This window comes from Mustelus asterias, chromosome 12 (assembly GCF_964213995.1).
Source record: "Mustelus asterias chromosome 12, sMusAst1.hap1.1, whole genome shotgun sequence".
Taxonomy (NCBI): Eukaryota; Metazoa; Chordata; class Chondrichthyes; order Carcharhiniformes; family Triakidae; genus Mustelus; species Mustelus asterias.
In genome coordinates, this window is record NC_135812.1 from 6114717 (window position 1) to 6132888 (window position 18172).

Consider the following 18172-nt stretch of genomic DNA (forward strand, 5'->3'; position numbering starts at 1 on the left):
GCATCTGCAGTATTTTACTTTTACATTAAAAAGTAAAGAAGAGAAATAAGAGAACTTGGAGAGTTCCTACAGTGCCTGCAGGTGGTAACATGTGGAGTTGAAAGGGAAATTAATCTACATCATGTTAACAGCTTTGGCAACTTGGGGAAAAATTGCAAAAAACAAAAAAAGCAGAAAAATGCTGTAGGCCATTTAGCATCTTTAAAAGATGACATTGTGAGCATTTACTCTTCAACAGAACCCTTCTCATGCTGAAGGACCAAATATGTCTTGTACTAACTGACCTGCTATTAAATTTCCTGCACCAAGTCTAACTTCAGATTCAAAAAAATTCAAACAATTGGAAATCTTATTCAGTAAGCATCAGCTACTATCAGGGAAAGCAGCAGCAGATGTTACTGGAAGCATGTTCATTAGGAGATGTTGCTAAAATCTAGGACTGTATTAAGAACATGACCAACAAGATATCTGCAAAATTAAAATGCTAACCAATCTCTCTGCACATTATCCTAGTAAAGCAGATATTCCAAACCCAGAACAATTAGCCATGGCTATTTGCATCACAGGTAGTTTGAATGATTCCATTAGATAACAAAGGTTAACATCTCAATCATTTGTAATCTCATTGAAAATGATGGAGTGAGCCTCAGAGATTCTGTCTCAGAAAAAAACTGTGCAGGTTACAACATTACTCCAAAATGTTGAGCAGAGACCAGTGCGCCAGCTCTGAATTCTGAGTAGACAGAATGCAGCAGAATATTCACAACCCACAACCCAATCATGTACAAGTTCTCGGAGTATGGAAATCGAATATCTCTTGTAAATATCCCACCACCCTATCTGATCTAAAGGTTTAAAGCGGTCAGCTTTCTGAATACTAATTAGAGAACAAAACCTTCCTCTGCTTCAAGCTCCTCCCTTGGAAATGCCAAAAACAAAAAGCACTAAAGATGTTTCTTGTTTCACAGACCACTATTATGGAGCCAAAGTTAAGACAGGCATTTCCTTCCATACAATGAGCATCATAAAACCTAGCAACATATTAACCTCTTCTTTGCATGGTGTGATGAAATTAGTTTTGTTGCAATAAGCAATATGGCTCAGTTAGTGAAAATAATTCTACACCTTGCAATGTAAAAATATATCCAAAAGTCTCCCCCAAGAGGTATAATTTAAAATGACACAAAAACAAGGTAGCAATATTAGGAGGGGTCACCAAATGCAGTGGTATTTAGGAAGGCCATTAAAAGGTGCAGGCAGCATTGTGGTATCAGTGGACTGGTAATCCAGAGACCCAAAGAGATCTACCAGCAGATGGTGAAACTTGAATTCAATAAAAAAATCTGGAAAATCTCAATGGTCACCACGAAACAATTGTCCAATGTCCTTTAGAGCCTATATGTGACTCCAGATCCACAGCAAATGTGGTTGACTCTTAAATGCTTTGAAATAGCCTAGCAAGCCACACAATTGTATCAAACCATAAAAAGTTCAAAAGGAATGTGGCCAGACTAACCACCCAGCACTGACCTAGGCAGCACCAGAACAACAATGACAAATTCAGCCATCAACACTGCCAAGTGTTTCTTACAAACATCTGGGGGCCCGTGCCAAAACTAAGAGCTGTTTCACAGACTAGTCAAGCCTGACAGTCATACTCACAGAATCATACCTTACAATGTGCCAGACACCATCTCTGGTTTCGTCCAGGATAGACACAGCAGAGGTGGTAGCACAAGGGTATACACAGTCAGGAAGGAGTTGCCCTGGAAGTCCTCAACATCAATGCCAGACCCATGTCTCATTGCATCAGGTCAAACATGGGCTGATTACCACGTACTGCCCGCCACACCCAAGCAGATCTAGCAACTCAAGGCTGCACAACCACAAGATGCTGTGGGTCATCAGCAGAACTGTACTCAACTACAAACTGTAACCTCATGGCCTGGCATAGTACCCTCTCTACCATTGCCAATGAAGAGTACAGAAGGGAATGCCAGGATCACTAGGCATACCTAAAAAAGGTGTCAACCTGGAGAAACTACAACACAGGACTACTTGCATGTCAAACAGCTAATCAATTTCACAACCAACAGATCAGGTCTAAGCTCTGCCACATTGTCATGAATGGTGATGGAAAATTAAACAACTCACTGGAGGACAACGCTCCACAAATGTCCCCATCCTCAAATGATGGGGGAGCTCAGCACCTCAATGTGAAAGACTGAAGCATTTACAATCTTCAGCCAGGAGTGCCAAATAGTTGATCCACTGCAACTTTCTTCATAGGCCCCAGCATCACACATGCCAATTTGATTCACTTCATGTAACAGCTAAAGGTACTGGATACTGTAAAAGCTATGGGCCTCGACAACATTCCAGCAATGGTACAGACTTGTGCTCCAGAACTGCAGCACTCTTAGCCAAGTCAGAGACGAGGAATCCTGCGGTGCATATCGCACCTCCTTACTACCCAAAGCCTGTCCAGCATCCACAAAGTTCAAGTTGAAGTGTGATAGAATAAGTGCAGTTCCAAGAAGGAGCTTGACACCATCCAGCAGAAAGTATCCCACCTGATTGGCACCCCACAAACATTCACTCCCTCCACCATTAGAATTCCTACAGTGCAGAAGAGGCCATTCGACCCATTGAGTCTGCACCAACTCTTACTGATACCAAGGCCCTCTCCCCCAACCTACCCCCAGAACCCAAACATCTTCCATGGTTAATCTATCTAATTTACGTATCTTGGGACATTAAGGGACAATTTAGCATGGCCAATCCACCTAACCTGCACATCTTTGGACTGTGGGAGGAAACCGGAGCACCCAGAGGAAACCCACACAGACATGGGGAGAATGTGCAAACAGACAGTGACCGAAGACACCACTGAAGTGCAGGTTAGGTTACTTGGCCATGCTAAATTCCCCCTTAGTGTCAGGAAGATTAGCAGGATAAATAAGTGGGGTTGCGGGCATAGGGGTAAAGTGGGATTGTCATTGGTGCAGGCTCAATAGTGTGTACCATCTACAAGATGCACTGCAGGAACTCACCCATTCGGCACACTTTCCAAATCCAGGACTGTACCCAACACCTGGAATTTCCCTCCAAGCCACTCACTATCCTGACTTGAAATGAATCGCTGTTCCATCACTGCCACTGAATCAAAACGTTCTCCCTAACAGCACTGCAGGTATATCTACACCACACAGACTGAAGTGGCTCGAGACAGCAGCTCACCAACACCTTCTCTGGGGCAGTTAGTGATGGACAATAAATATTGGCCTAGCCAAAGCACACATCCCATGAATGAGAGAAAACATGGAAGAGCAGTTATGTCAATTGGTCGTTAGAATTCCATCCCTTAAATCACAACCAAATGACAAAGGGATTGAGCATTAATGCCAAGCCAAAGTCAAGGCATGCAGATCTCGTGTCATAGGAATAGATGACCATTAAAATGGAGTTTATAGAGATTGAGGGGACAAATCTATAAAAGGATTTAACAGGAGTATCAAAAATTTAAAATTCGATGTGGATGGTGCTAGTTCACTTGCCAATTATCTGCTTTCTTTAGAGCAAGTCCTTTAAAGGAAGCTCCACTATTTCTGCAAAACAAAAGAAAATCACCTCATTTATGCTATTAGAATCCTATCACTTAAACCAACTGTGCATTCTGGGAGGGCACCTATAATCAGAATGACACTGACCATTTGTCACCACCACAACAGCAGTCAATAACCTGAAAACAAAAGTGACAGTGAGTAGCTCTTATTTTTGTCCCACATTGCATCCTATACTCAGTGTCCCTTACCCAATTGTTTTTAGGATACAGCACCAGTCAGTCACTCTATAGATCTCACCCAAGTGGCCATTTTTGTCAAATAAGCTTTCATGAAGAGAATTGTCAGACATTTTAATCAGGGTGTTGACAGGTCATTGTAAACAGACTGAACTTTCAGATCCATTCTTCATTCTCACCTTTGAGTTCATGGTGGATGAGATCAGCAAAATTTGGCACTTCACCCCACCAGAAAATCCAAAGTTCTCGGTGGCCTGGTGTCATATCCCTTCGCCACACACAAAGTACATTTGCCTTCAAGCAGCGGCTAAAGCTGCAGAGGATGGCATCATCTTCAGCCACCGGGATGACGAGCGGTGTCCCTACAGGACCTTGCCATGAATAACGTCGCCATTTAATTCCAGGCAGGTCAGCCTATAGGGAAATAGAAAACAAAATGTTAAGGAATCTAATGCCCAGAAGCATTTTGTGTCACAATAGGAAACAACTATACAATATAAAGATGGTTTTCAAAATTTCGACACATTTGATTTGCAGTCAGGAGGGCACAAGCCCCATGCCTACCAGTCATTGAAACCACTTAGAAGTTTCAGCAACTCAGTCAGGTCACCAGCTCGAGGGCAGAAAAACCATGAGAGATTTTTGAAACAATCATTAGGCCACAGAGCACATCAAGGAAGCAGAGTCATGGGAACAGTAATCCAAGAAACCATGGAGAGAGCATACAAAAAAGTTGAGATAACACAGGATCAAAGATCACAAGATAACCAAATTCCTGTTCTACATTGCACATGTAAAAAACATAACCACAGAAATCAAAAGTACTTTCTGATTCAATTCCTTCCATGCCAGTTCATATTTATTTTTCCAAAAATTGCAATCTCCACAATGTTGTATTATGACATTGGAGGATGGAGGGAGGGTTGAGGCAAAAGAGGGAAGGGAATAGCTTTAGGATGTACACACAAAAGCACAATGCTGCCTCGGGTGCATAGTTCAGGGTCATGCAAAAGTATATTCAAAAGTACAATTTGCTCCTTGCAAATTTAGTTAGGAGTTGCACAGTTCACAGGCTTAAAATTGGGCATTGGGCAACTTAAGAGACCAGTCAGTTCAACTGTGAACCAGTGACAATAGTATATCAATGGACACAACATTAACACATGCACTCTACACTGTAAACTCTCTCATGAGCAAGGAATTCCTTGTACTTACTATAAAGTGTTTAAAAATGCATTCTGTGTGTACATACATTTCAAAACTAAAAGCCCAGCAACAGCAAACGGTTGCAGAGATGACAATGTTTTGATCATAAATTAAAAATCCATATTTACAGGGCATTCAAGAAGTTTCATTTGAGGCTGCATACATACACAGATGATTATAGTCAATGTAAAATTAATTTCTAGGGATTCAGTTATAGGCCAAAGTTGAATAATTAGTTTCAACATTCGATTACAAGCTACTCCTTGTATCTCTCTTCAGGCTTGTTCAAGGCCAACCACAAATTTCTCCTCCCAATTCACTCAACTTTCTCCCCCCCCCCCCCCCCCCCCCTCACAAAAGGCCTCTGATGTTCTGTTGATACATGACAAAAAGGCTCGAGAAGTACATAATCTCATTCCACCCCTAATTTTCAGAGTCTGGATTTTTTTTTTAAACTGAGTATTTAAAGTCAGGATTTCTTCAGAGTGACCAGCATCTGTGGAGTTATGCATCTTAGTAAGGAAATCAATGCTTCTGGATGGGATTGGGAAAAAAAATTGAAACAATTTAAAAATTATCCCTGTGCTACAACCTCAAACAGCTCATTTCAATTAAACTTTTAAAATAATAGAAATCCAGTACTCTGGCCCAGCTTCCTTGCTGCTGTAATACTTTACTACAGATATTTATGGCAAGTAAACAGCAGTTTAATACTAACTTTTCTAACTGCTTTGGAATGTATTTGTACAGCCAAAAAAACTGCAGAGAACTCAATGTCTGTGTATAACTATGCTGGTATGCTGTGATGATGTTCAACTACAGAGTGCTGCGCCAGACTAGATTATGAATGACTGTATACGCTGGTTGAAATCCAGCAAGTGTACAAATATAGATGGTTAAGTATGCTTTCCTCTATGTAACACTTCGATAAAATTTGAAAACAGGAAGTCGCTGTTATTTTGCAAGTCAACACATTTTAAAAAATGCAGCATCTTAGTCACAATTTCCCATTTGACGGCTGCTTACTCGAAGCACTGTTGTTTTGTATTATGAGTGGAAATAAATTTCTAAAGTAAACCAAATGTTTTCTCAACCACTACAGATATGAACAGAATGCTGAAAACAAACTGTTTCAACTCCTGATAGAGATTTATAAAAATGAACGTGGTCAGATAAATATGCTGTTTCTAAAAAAAAGTTAGCTCACTAGAAAACCATTTACTGGAGTTTGTTTTCTTCACTCAGGTGCAGAGTGTAACAAATGCATGGTCATCTACTTCCCCCATGTACTAACCATCCTGATTACAAGTACACATTCACCTATACCAAATTCTGCAGAGTGGCCATACAAAAATATTTGACCTCCAGACCAGCACAGAGTAGACTGCAGATGATTTTGAAAAAGAGCTGGGTTCATCATATAAGTAAGAAGTTTAACAACACCAGGTTAAAGTCTAACAGGTTTATTTGGTAGCAAAAGCCACACAAGCTTTCGGAGCTCTCAGCCCCTTCTTCAGGTGAGTCACCTGAAGAAGGGGCTGAGAGCTCCGAAAGCTTGTGTGGCTTTTGCTACCAAATAAACCTGTTGGACTTTAACCTGGTGTTGTTAAACTTCTTACTGTGTTTACCCCAGTCCAACGCCGGCATCTCCACATCATGTTCATCATATAAAACATCTTTCACATAAGCACTTTACAACCAATAAGTATTTTTGAATTGTAATCACTGGTGAAATAAGGAAATACTGCAATTTGCACACAAGGCTCCCAAATAGGAATGTGATAAAATTCCAGGTTATCCATTTTGATGTTGGTTGAGGGGGAAAATGCATTAGTTTTACTCCCCTGCTTAAATAATGCCATGAGATCATTTTAAGCTGACAAGAAGATTATGGGTAATGGTTTGGTGGCTCATTCCAAGAATGGCACTCCAATAGCAACATTCAATTTCAAGAAATCCGAGCCAAAATTATATCCTCAGGTCTCTGGAGACTTGAAACTATGACCTTTTGACTTAGAGACGAGAGAGCAAGCACTGATCCAATATGGACATCTACAGTAAAGTGCCTATTATCATAAAACAATGATTAAAATTTTAGTCAGTAGATTTAGTACCCTCAATACCATTGTGTTGATGGCTGTTTCCCATCCAATGAAAAAGTGTGACTCATACAATTTTCACCAGCTACGAAAGCTCAAAACCTCAAACACCATTTTTATGGAAAAATATCTTCACAAGCTTGTTTGCAAATAGGGGCTTCTCAATTCTCTTCAACTAAGAGTACCATTGAATGCCTGTCATGACTATGGGTGGTAATCCTTTGAGCACATTTGTTCATAATACAGGTCTCATCATCCATCATCTCAATCAGACTAATGTTTTGTTAGGATTATTTCACACCAAACTCATTCCAGACTACAAACATCAAACCTCACATTACAAAGCACATTCACAGAAGGTGCTCCCGCCTTTCAGTGCTCATCCCCACCAGCTGTCACTATCATACCTGCTCTCAATCCGGTCCAAAAGACCACCTTAGTCCCGCCAGTAAAGATTTTATTTAGGAACCAGAAGCCTCAGTCAGCTCAGTCTCCCTATTTCAACTGAAATATGATGTGGAGATACCAGCGTTGGATTGGGGTGGGCACAGTAAGAAGTCTCACAACACCAGGTGAAAGTCCAACAGGTTTATTTGGAATCACAAGCTTTCGAGCCCTGCTCCTTCATCACTCATCTGATGAAGGAGCAGCACTCTGCAAGCTTGTGATTCCAAATAAACCTGTTGGATTTTAACCTGTTGAGAGACTTCCAACTGAAATTAGAAATGGATAACTATTGTATACAGCCAATTAATTTGGACCACAGGATTTAATGACAAAAATGATAGAAATTACCTTTAAAAAATTTCTACAAAACCAAATTATGCAATTTAGCTTGTATGGCCTATAGCAAATAGGAGCTTGCCACAAACGTGGATTTCCTCCCAGAAACTACTCACGTGGCTTGCACATCAGGTAGCTTTAACATTCAAAGACTTCCACCATGATGTTTCAACTACACAAAAACAACTTAAATTGAATAGAAATACCTACATCAAAAGTTCTGGAATTCATCAAGAGAAAAAGAAATGCCAACAAACCTATCACAGTAAGAAGTTTAACAACACCAGGTTAAAATCCAACAGGTTTATTTGGTAGCAAAAGCCACACAAGCTTTCGGAGCTCCAAGCCCCTTCTTCAGGTGAGTGGGAATTCTGTTCACAAACAGGGCATATAAAGACAGACTCAATTTACATGAATAATGGTTGGAATGCGAATACTTACAGCTAATCAAGTCTTTAAGAAACAAAACAATGTGAGTGGAGAGAGCATCAAGACAGGCTAAAGAGATGTGTATTGTCTCCAGACAAGACAGCCAGTGAAACTCAGCAGGTCCAGGCAACTGTGGGGGTTACAGATAGTGTGACATGGACCCAATACCCCGGTTGAGGCCATCCTTGTGTGTGCGGAACTTGGCTATCAGTTTCTGCTCAGCGACTCTGCGGCGTCGTGTGTCACGAAGGCCGCCTTGGAGAACGCTTACCCGAATATCAGAGGCCAAATGCCCGTGACCGCTGAAGTGCTCCCCAACAGGAAGAGAACAGTCTTGCCTGGTGATTGTCGAGCGGTGTTCATTCATCCGTTGTCGCAGCGTCTGCATAGTTTCCCCAATGTACCATGCCTCGGGACATCCTTTCCTGCAGCGTATCAGGTAGACAACGTTGGCCGAGTTGCAAGAGTATGTACTGTGTACCTGGTGGATGGGGTTCTCACGTGAGATGATGGCATCTGTGTCGATGATCCGGCACGTCTTGCAGAGGTTGCTGTGGCAGGGTTGTGTGGTGTCGTGGTCTCTGTTCTCCTGAAGGCTGGGTAGTTTGCTGCGGACAATGGTCTGTTTGAGGTTGTGCGGTTGTTTGAAGGCAAGAAGTGGGGGTGTGGGGATGGCCTTGGCGAGATGTTAGTCTTCATCAATGACATGTTGAAGGCTCCGGAGGAGATGCCGTAGCTTCTCCTGTTTATGCCCTGTTTGTGAACAGAATTCCCACTCACCTGAAGAAGGGGCTTGGAGCTCCGAAAGCTTGTGTGGCTTTTGCTACCAAATAAACCTGTTGGACTTTAACCTGGTGTTGTTAAACTTCTTACTGTGTTTACCCCAGTCCAACGCCGGCATCTCCACATCATAACAACAAACCTATCTACAGAGAGTTTCATTTTCACCTACCCCATCTAATCTATACAAAACTATTCTCACTTCATGGATATGGCACTTAGAATCTTAGAAACCCTACAGCACAGAAAGAGGCCATTCGGCCCATCGAGTCTGCACCGACCACAATCCCACCCAGGCCCTACCACCATATCCCTACATATTTACCCACTACTCCCTCTAACCTACGGACACTAAGGGCAATTTTAGCATGGCCAATCAACCTAACCCATACATCTTTGGACTGTGGGAGGAAACCGGAGCACCCGGAGGAAACCCACGCAGACACGAGGAGAATGTGCAAACTCCACGCAGACAGTGACCCAAGCCGGGAATCGAACCCAGGTCCCTGGAGCTGTGAAGCAGCAGTGCTAACCACTGTGCTACCGTGCCGCCCTTCAATCACTTCAATCACTTTCCTCTCACCCAATCACAGCAAGTCCCAAAAACGAGCCTCATGCACAATCCAGTCGCCAACATTCTCTCCCCCTTCATGTACCATGCCCCAAGATGGCACTGGCAATCATGATCTCCATGCAAATCTTGCTCTAGATGTAGCTAATCTATCCAGTTGTGATGCTCTTAAAAAAAGTCATTCTTTGTCCACCTCAATCTTTCGCATAATCATCACGTGCCCAAGGAATTCCAACCAAGTCTTCCTAATCTTGATCAGAGTTCTTTTGGTCTTGGATGTTGCTAGCTTCTCTTCATTAATAGTGTGACTTTTTCAAAATATCTTTATTTGCTTCAAAAACCACAAACAGGCAAATCATCAACTCAAAAATCACACTAGCCCTCTCAGGGGAGGGCTGTTGCTCACATGGTTCCTGAAGTAACGTTTCACACAAACTTAATATTTGGATAGAATTTTCTGTCACTAAGCTATTCAATGCCTGAAAGGCCTCACAGCACAAGTTCAAGATCTCAGCCCTTTACTAATCAACATCCAACTGGGAGGCAAAATAAATACAAGGATGCACCATGCCATACTCATCTACTATTAGCCACCATAATGCAGGTCATTTATCTGCACCTTTGGCTAGTGAATGACAAACGGTTTTTGCTAAAATCTAGCTTAATGCAAAACTTGCTTCTCAGACTTTTCGCAAAGGTCAAGCCCAAAATCAAGTGCAATGCCTTTCCTTGCTAGCTTGAACTTTAAGTTTTACTCCATCCTTAAAGATACAAGGCCAATGCGCATAGTGGATAGGGCAAGCTCTTAATCCACCTCCTTGCTTGATTTGATGGTCCCCATAAGAGATCCACTCACATTGTCTGTACCTTTAAGACTTGATTACCTGTAAAGACTTGCATTCCAAGTAAATTGAGTTTGTGTCTTTATATGCCCTGTTTGTGAACAGAACTCCCACTTACCTGACGAAGGAGCAGCGCTCCGAAAGCTAGTGGCTTTTGCTACCAAATAAACCTGTTGGACTTTAACCTGGTGTTGAGACTTCTTACTGTGTTTACCCCATAAGAGACACATGCAAGATCCAAGCCGAGAAGAAAAGGCATTACACTCAATCTTGGAATTTTGGCTAGGATCAAGTTCAAGAAATGCACGTCTTCATAGAATCACTATAGTGCAGGAGGCCATTTGGCCTATTAAGTCTGCACCGACCACAATCCCACACAGGCTCCATCCCTCCCCCAACCCCACACATTTACCCCAGCTAGTCCCCCTGACACTAAGGGGCAATTTACCATGGCCAATCAACCTAACCCGCACATTTTTGGACTGTGGGAGGAAACCCACACAGACATGAGGAGAACGTGCAAACTCCACACAGAGTGACCAGAGGCTGGGAATCTAACCTGGATCCCTGGTGCTGAGAGGCAGCAGTGTTAACCACTGTGCTACCATGCCACCCTCAAAAAAGTTAGTCTTATGGGGGCCATGAAGTGGATTCAATCTCAATTGCTTTTTGCAGCAAGCAAGGAGATGGATTATGGCACCCGGTCAGTCTGCGCATTGGCTTTGTAACTTTGAATCATAGAATCTCTACAGTGCTAGTTATTTTAATAAAAATCTTATTCAAACTACCAAGAAAAATTGCAAGAAAAGGCAACCACAACTGCAAAGCCTTTCAGAATATACAGAGTTAATTATAAATTTTTGGAAAAAAATTAAATTTAAAACGAATTAACCAATCCAAATTTCCAAACCTTCCCCACTTTGAAAAATGCCTAACCCACATTGGCAACAAAAACTTTTGGCCACGCAATCCTATATCTCTTCCCTGTTACTCAGCATTCCTTTTTTCCTGATCAAGGAAGGCTCAGTGCAACACTTCAGACATTTTCAAGTGAAAGGTATTATTGGGAGGTAACTTGTGTTCAAAAGGACAATAGGTACAATAGCTCAAATCTAGGAACCTCAGGACCGTGGCGGTGTCAGATTTTAGACATTGCTAGATTTCAGATTGGGAGGTTCAGGTGAAGCAGGGTTAGGTCAAGGGTCGCTTGGAGCACAGGACATGAAAGCCAGCAACTAGTCTGGAGCCAATGCAGTGCCTAGTCAAATTAGTCAGGTAATTACGATTGACACAAGAACATTATATATATATATATAAAAAAACATTTCCAAACATCGCTGGTTTCTGAGTAAACAGATTTGAGGTACTCTACCTGTACATAAGCTTCTATTTCACCCTTCCAAACAAACTAGCCTTTTGCATTATTTGTTCATTTGAAAAATATAACTTGCATGAAGGAGGGAAAGAAAGTATTTTCAGTACAAGAGTATTTTATTCTACAAGCAGCAACCTGTGCACAGATGAGCAGCTGATATTTAAGGTAACGAATATGCAAGCTTTCCAGTGGAACCAGGAACAAAGGCAAGTGAAAAATACAAGGAAGCTTTAGGGCTTAGGGAAAGTAAGTGGCACTGGCATGATAGCATGTCATGATGTGGAGATGCCGGCGTTTGGACTAGGGTAAACACAGTAAGTCTCACAACACCAGGTTAAAGTCCAACACTTTTGCTACCAAATAAACCTGTTGGACTTTAACCTGGTGTTGTGAGACTTCTTACTATGATAGCATGTCACCAGAAATCTCATTCCTACCCCTTTCAAATTGTGTTACTTAGCCATTCCCACAGGGAAGTACAGCACAGATTAAACCACATACTGGACCAAGAGACATTTTAAGTTTGATTTTTGTAGAAGACCAAGAGTTAAATCATGGAGAGAGAACAGGAGACATGCAACACAAAAAATACAACTCCTTTCAAAGTAATGTTCTTCTTTTCTGGTGCCAAATTCATGCCATTTATCCCAAGTTCCAACATGCAATCTTTGCACCTACAAGTGATAGCAGAGATTGCCCCAAAGAATGTAACACAGTAGCCATATTAGAAGAAAGAAAATCGACTAGCTAATTCTTTAAAGATTAGGCACCATCCACTGTTGTACTTTTAGCATTATGGCGTTAGGAAAATAAGTGGCAATGCAGGGAAATTATGCCACTTCACTCCACAAGAATCTCATTCCTACCCCGTTCAAAAAATGTTACTCAGCTATTCCCACAGGGATGTACAGCACAAATTAAACTAGTATAGAACAATATTACTTTGAAGGAAGTGGTCACTATGAAGGGAGTTGCCTATCTCTTGCTATTCTTTTCCTTAATGAATCTTTGTGCTTCCACAAAAATACTTAAATGTCCAGTATTTGATTTAATCTGTGCCATACTTTGCTATGGGAATGGTTGAGTAACATACTCGAATGGGGCAAGAATGAGATTCTTCATGCAGGAACGAAGTGCCATCATTGATTCAGTGATGACCTGTTAACCACCTTGTGTTGCTCAAAACTGTTTGATCCTACAAAAATTCCATCAGAAGCCATTAAGAAGTTGGATGTTCTCATTATTAAAAATACACAAACTGCATCCATCTTGCATTCAAATGACAATTTAGAGCCAGCTCACCTCAAAACCATTCCATTATATACTGGTATCACAGAACTATTGGATTACCAGGGACTCACATTAAATCAATCTGTTCTCATGATGGTAAACAGATAAATCTACATACAAGTTGTCCTACATTACAGGATTAGAATACATCTGCCATTGCTGGATGTAATCCATTGTGTAAATGTCACAGACTAAAAAGAAACAAATCCCAACTGCCTTGAAGTTGGGTTCAGGTCCCACTCCAGGACTTGAGCACATAATCATAGCTGACACTCATGCTGAGCAAATGCTGCGTTGTTGGAGCTGTTGTTTTTCCACACGAGACATTAAACAGAGTCTGCCCATTTAGGTATATGCAAAATATCCTGTTGCATTACTGGAAAGCAGATGAAAAGAGGCTAACATTTACCTTTCAAACAACACGAACAAAAATAGACCAACTGTTCATTCATTGCAATGCCAATCACGGAATCTGCTGCCACATTTGCCAAAGCAATTCAGCAGCCGTGTTGTGGTTTTGGAGGCAATTGTGCAGGTTTACTCTTTAAGCCCATGCTTAGGTTGCCAATTGCAGTACAGTAAACAGGGCCCTCCTCTCCTCTCCCCCCGCCCCCCCACTGGAAAATTTCAAGTTCAAAGTAAAAAGCATTTATATACAGACCAGATTAGATCCTTGCCCTGTGCCAAGTAAACACGATGTGGAGATGCCAGCGTTGGACTGGGGTAAACACAGTAAGAAGTTTAACAACACCAGGTTAAAGTCCAACAGGTTTATTTGGTAGCAAAAGCCACACAAGCTTTCGGAGCTCTAAGCCCCTTCTTCAGGTGAGTGGGAATTCTGTTCACAAACAGAGCTTATAAAGACACAGACTCAATTTACATGAATAATGGTTGGAATGCGAATACTTACAACTAATCAAGTCTTTAAGAAACAAAACAATGTGAGTGGAGAGAGCATCAAGACAGGCTAAAAAGATGTGTATTGTCTCCAGACAAGACAGCCAGTGAAACTCTGCAGGTCCACGCAACTGTGGGAGTTACAAATAGTGTGACATGAACCCAATATCCCGGTTGAGGCCGTCCTCGTGTGTGCGGAACTTGGCTATCAGTTTCTGCTCAGCGACTCTGCGCTGTCGTGTGTCGCGAAGGCCGCCTTGGAGAACGCTTACCCGAATATCAGAGGCCGAATGCCCGTGTCACACTATTGTAACTCCCACAGTTGCGTGGACCTGCAGAGTTTCACTGGCTGTCTTGTCTGGAGACAATACACATCTTTTTAGCCTGTCTTGATGCTCTCTCCACTCACATTGTTTTGTTTCTTAAAGACTTGATTAGTTGTAAGTATTCGCATTCCAACCATTATTCATGTAAATTGAGTCTGTGTCTTTATAAGCTCTGTTTGTGAACAGAATTCCCACTCACCTGAAGAAGGGGCTTAGAGCTCCGAAAGCTTGTGTGGCTTTTGCTACCAAATAAACCTGTTGGACTTTAACCTGGTGTTGTTAAACCTCTTACCAAGTAAACACAGCAGAGGTGTTAAAATTGGTCTTAGTGCCTCCAACTAAAAAAGGAACAAATGAAACATAACAACAACACCAACCAGCAACCATTAAAAGAAGTGCTTATGTTGACAAGGTCTGTCAATGTTACTGTTTATTGTTCACTCATGAATTATTTTGGCAATGAATAATGTACAGGAGCTGCTAACAACTACATGTCCAAGTCCCAGCAAGTGTCAGCAAATTCAATGGGGAGCAAAGGATGAGATTAAAATCAAGGCACACCACATTGAAAGCGTTTTGCCGGAATTCTACCACCCCACCCGTCACGGAATCGGAGCGGGTGAGGAAAGGACAACAGGAATGTCCATTGACCTCAGGTAGGAACTTCCGGTCTCACTCAGGCGATGCTGCAAAATCCCACCCCATATCCATCAAGTAGTCTTGAATAAGGAGCACTAAAATTGGCCTTGGGTTTCAGAACTTGAGGGAAACAAAAAAAAAGGGGAAAAAAAGACATAGCAAGGGTTCCCATTCTAGATTACTATACAATGACCTTGAAGCCTACTCAAGCACACCAGCGAAGGATAAGATTAGAAATAGCTTGTACTAAGAGGCCAGGCCGCAAGATCAAGGAAAGAATCATATGCAATTAGTCTCAGAGCAACAGAGCTGGTCTCAAGTGTAAGGCATCTGTTCGCCATCTTCCAAATTTCGTATATCACTGTCAATTTTCTTTACAAAGGGAAAAGTTATAGAGGCAGTGCATTTTTCAAACCAGAATAGAGACCTGCATATGGGATCTTTTCACTATTAAAAAGGTGCTCTGGTGACATCACTATTGGGTAGTAGTCTTCAAGATATTAACAGGAAAAGACAGTAGACAAAGATAAATCATTTCCACTGGTTCTAGAAGTAGGGGACATGATCTAAAAATCAGGGCCAGACTGTTCAGGGGAGATGTTAGGAAGCATTTCTACACACAAAGGATGGTACAAGTTTGGAACACTTCCAAAAACAGCAGTTGATGCTAGATCAATTGCTAATTTTAAATCCGATTTGCTTAATAAAAGTTTATCATAAGGTATTAAGGGATATGGGCCAAATGCAGGTATACAGAGTTAGGCAACATTTCAGCCATGATCTCATTGAATGGCAGCAGAACATACTTGAGGGGGCAAAAGGACAGAAGAACAGGGAGTAGGTTAATGTTCTAGTCCCAGGGATGCAAAAAGGGGCAGTTTAAGCTGGGGCTGGCTAGTGAGTCAAAGCAGTACTGCCAACCCCAGAAACACAAGTCACTAGTTGGATATGCCCCCAGTCAGTAGTTAGGTTTCCTGGACTTGCAAATCCAGATCAACTCCCAGGTCTTGAAATCAATTGTTTTCAATGGAGCCTCTCCAGGATATTTTATTCGTGACATCATAGAGCAACCTAACCGCAAAATCAGATCTGGCAAGCCTCTGGCCAGAAAGTATGTGTACGTACAGATTTATTTATAGCAAGCTGTATTTGCACTCTTTCTCCCCCCCCACCCCCCCTCCCCACTTTACGAACAGCACAGCAATGTACTGAAGCATGATGTTCTTGACAGCTTTCATTCCAGAATTCAGTTGCAAGCTGCTACTACTAAAAGAGATCAATTACTGACAGATTACTCTTCAGCTAGCAACAGAATAGTGTACAATATTGAACAGCCTGGTAGAATGGTGTACAAGCACTAATCTCTGCTAAGACACAACTCCCCTATTAAGCAAAGTCATTGTCTCAAATGTGCTAAACAATGCAGATCAAAACATTCAATTTTTAGTCTGTGTTATTAGACCAAGAAAAAAGACACTGCTAAAAATTAGCTGGACTCGGAAAGGGAAGGAAAACCCAAGTTGCAGTTCACACAATTGTAAACTATCTACCCTTACTTTGACAGCTATGGCTCAGTTAGTCTCACAGAAGGTAGAGAAATTAAGTCACACTCCAGAATTTGAGCTGAAGTATCAAGGATGACTCCATTGAGAGTGCTGCCATGCTGGGAGGTGTCATCTTTCAGGTGTGATGTTAAACGGAGGCCCAGTCAGCCCTCAGGCGGACAGAAAAGGGGGGGGGGGTGAAAGAAAATCCCAGATGTCCTGCCCAATATGTATTCCTCAATTAACATTACACAAACAGGCTATCCAGTTGTTATCACATTGCTGATTGTAAGAGCCTGCCAAGTGCAAATTGGCTGCCATGTTTCTTGCACTACAACAGTGAATACACTTCAAAAGCACTTGGGCTGAAAAGTGCTTTGAGATGTCAAATCGTCAGGAAAGACATTATATAAATGCAAGTCTCCTTTTCTCACTGGAAAGCATACATGTTAATATTGAGCTGAGCTTGGCGGTGATGCCAAGCCTTCCACTGGCCCACTGACCAGATGAATCAGCTGCCAGTATTCACTGTCTACATTGGCACAGTGGCTAGCACTGCTGCTTCACAGCGCCAGGGACCCGGGTTCGATTCCCAGCTTGGGAAACTGCCTGTGTGGAGTATGCGTGGGTTCCCTCCGGGTGCTCCAGTTTTCTCCCACAGTCCAAAAGACGTGCTGGTTAGGTGCATTGGCCATGCTAAATTCTCCTTCAGTGTACCCGAACAGGTGCCGGAATGTGGCGACTAGGGGATTTTCACAGTAACTTCATTGTTAATGTAAGCCTACTTCTGACTAATAAATTACATGCAAGAAGAATGCTGGTTTGGACAAATGAAGCCAAATTCCAGCAAAAGTCAGAACAGTATGGGTCGGAAAGTTGCCATTTGGCCCATAGAGTCTGTGCTGACAGTGCAATTAGGAAAAGGAAATTAACAGGAGGAAGATTACATAATACCTCATTTTTTTAAAAAGGTACAACTTATACCGCTTACAAGAAAACCATAAATCTTGAGCACAAGCCTGTTCTAGACATCTACTCTTAGATTATATCAACACTTTGACTGTGCGAACAGTCTTCAAAAATATTACTGACCAATTCCAAAGCAGGAAATAAAAACAAAAGCACCCATGTCTCAAACCAGAAAAAAACAAAAGCACCCACATCTCAAACCAGAGAGAGAAAAAAAAAACAGGTTCAAAAGTCATTTTAACAGTTTACTTAAAACTTCAACGTTTGATCATTTTTCAAGCAAACCAATACTGAACTCTAAACTAACACTAAACTGACAAAATATTCATTTTTTAGGGGACAGGAAGAACCAAACACAAGAAAAAACTCATTTTGTTTTCACTCCATTTGCTCAGCTCTCCTACCAGACACTAACTAGCGCTACAACAGTCATGAAGTCTGCAACTCAGATTATTCATGTTATCTCAACTAGAGGAGGAGTCAGAGCAATGAGTTCCTCAAGGATTTGAGATTGGGGGGGGGGGGGAAGAGAGACAAGAGGAGCAGAAGGAAGAATTAAAACGGGACCATTTTAGTAAAAGCCCAATTTCTACTTTTATGAGTCATAAACCATATTGGTC

The 18172-nt window shown here is 41.8% G+C and overlaps 1 protein-coding gene across 1 annotated transcript in view; it reads right to left on the bottom strand.

Moving 5' to 3' along the window:
* med13a (mediator complex subunit 13a) overlaps positions 1-18172 on the bottom strand; it is a 174486-nt gene that overhangs the window by 154290 nt on the left and 2024 nt on the right. Inside the window, exon 2 of the mRNA XM_078224634.1 lies at positions 3982-4216. Within this exon, the coding sequence (XP_078080760.1) occupies positions 3982-4216 (235 nt within the window). The remainder of the gene's footprint in view (positions 1-3981; positions 4217-18172) is intronic.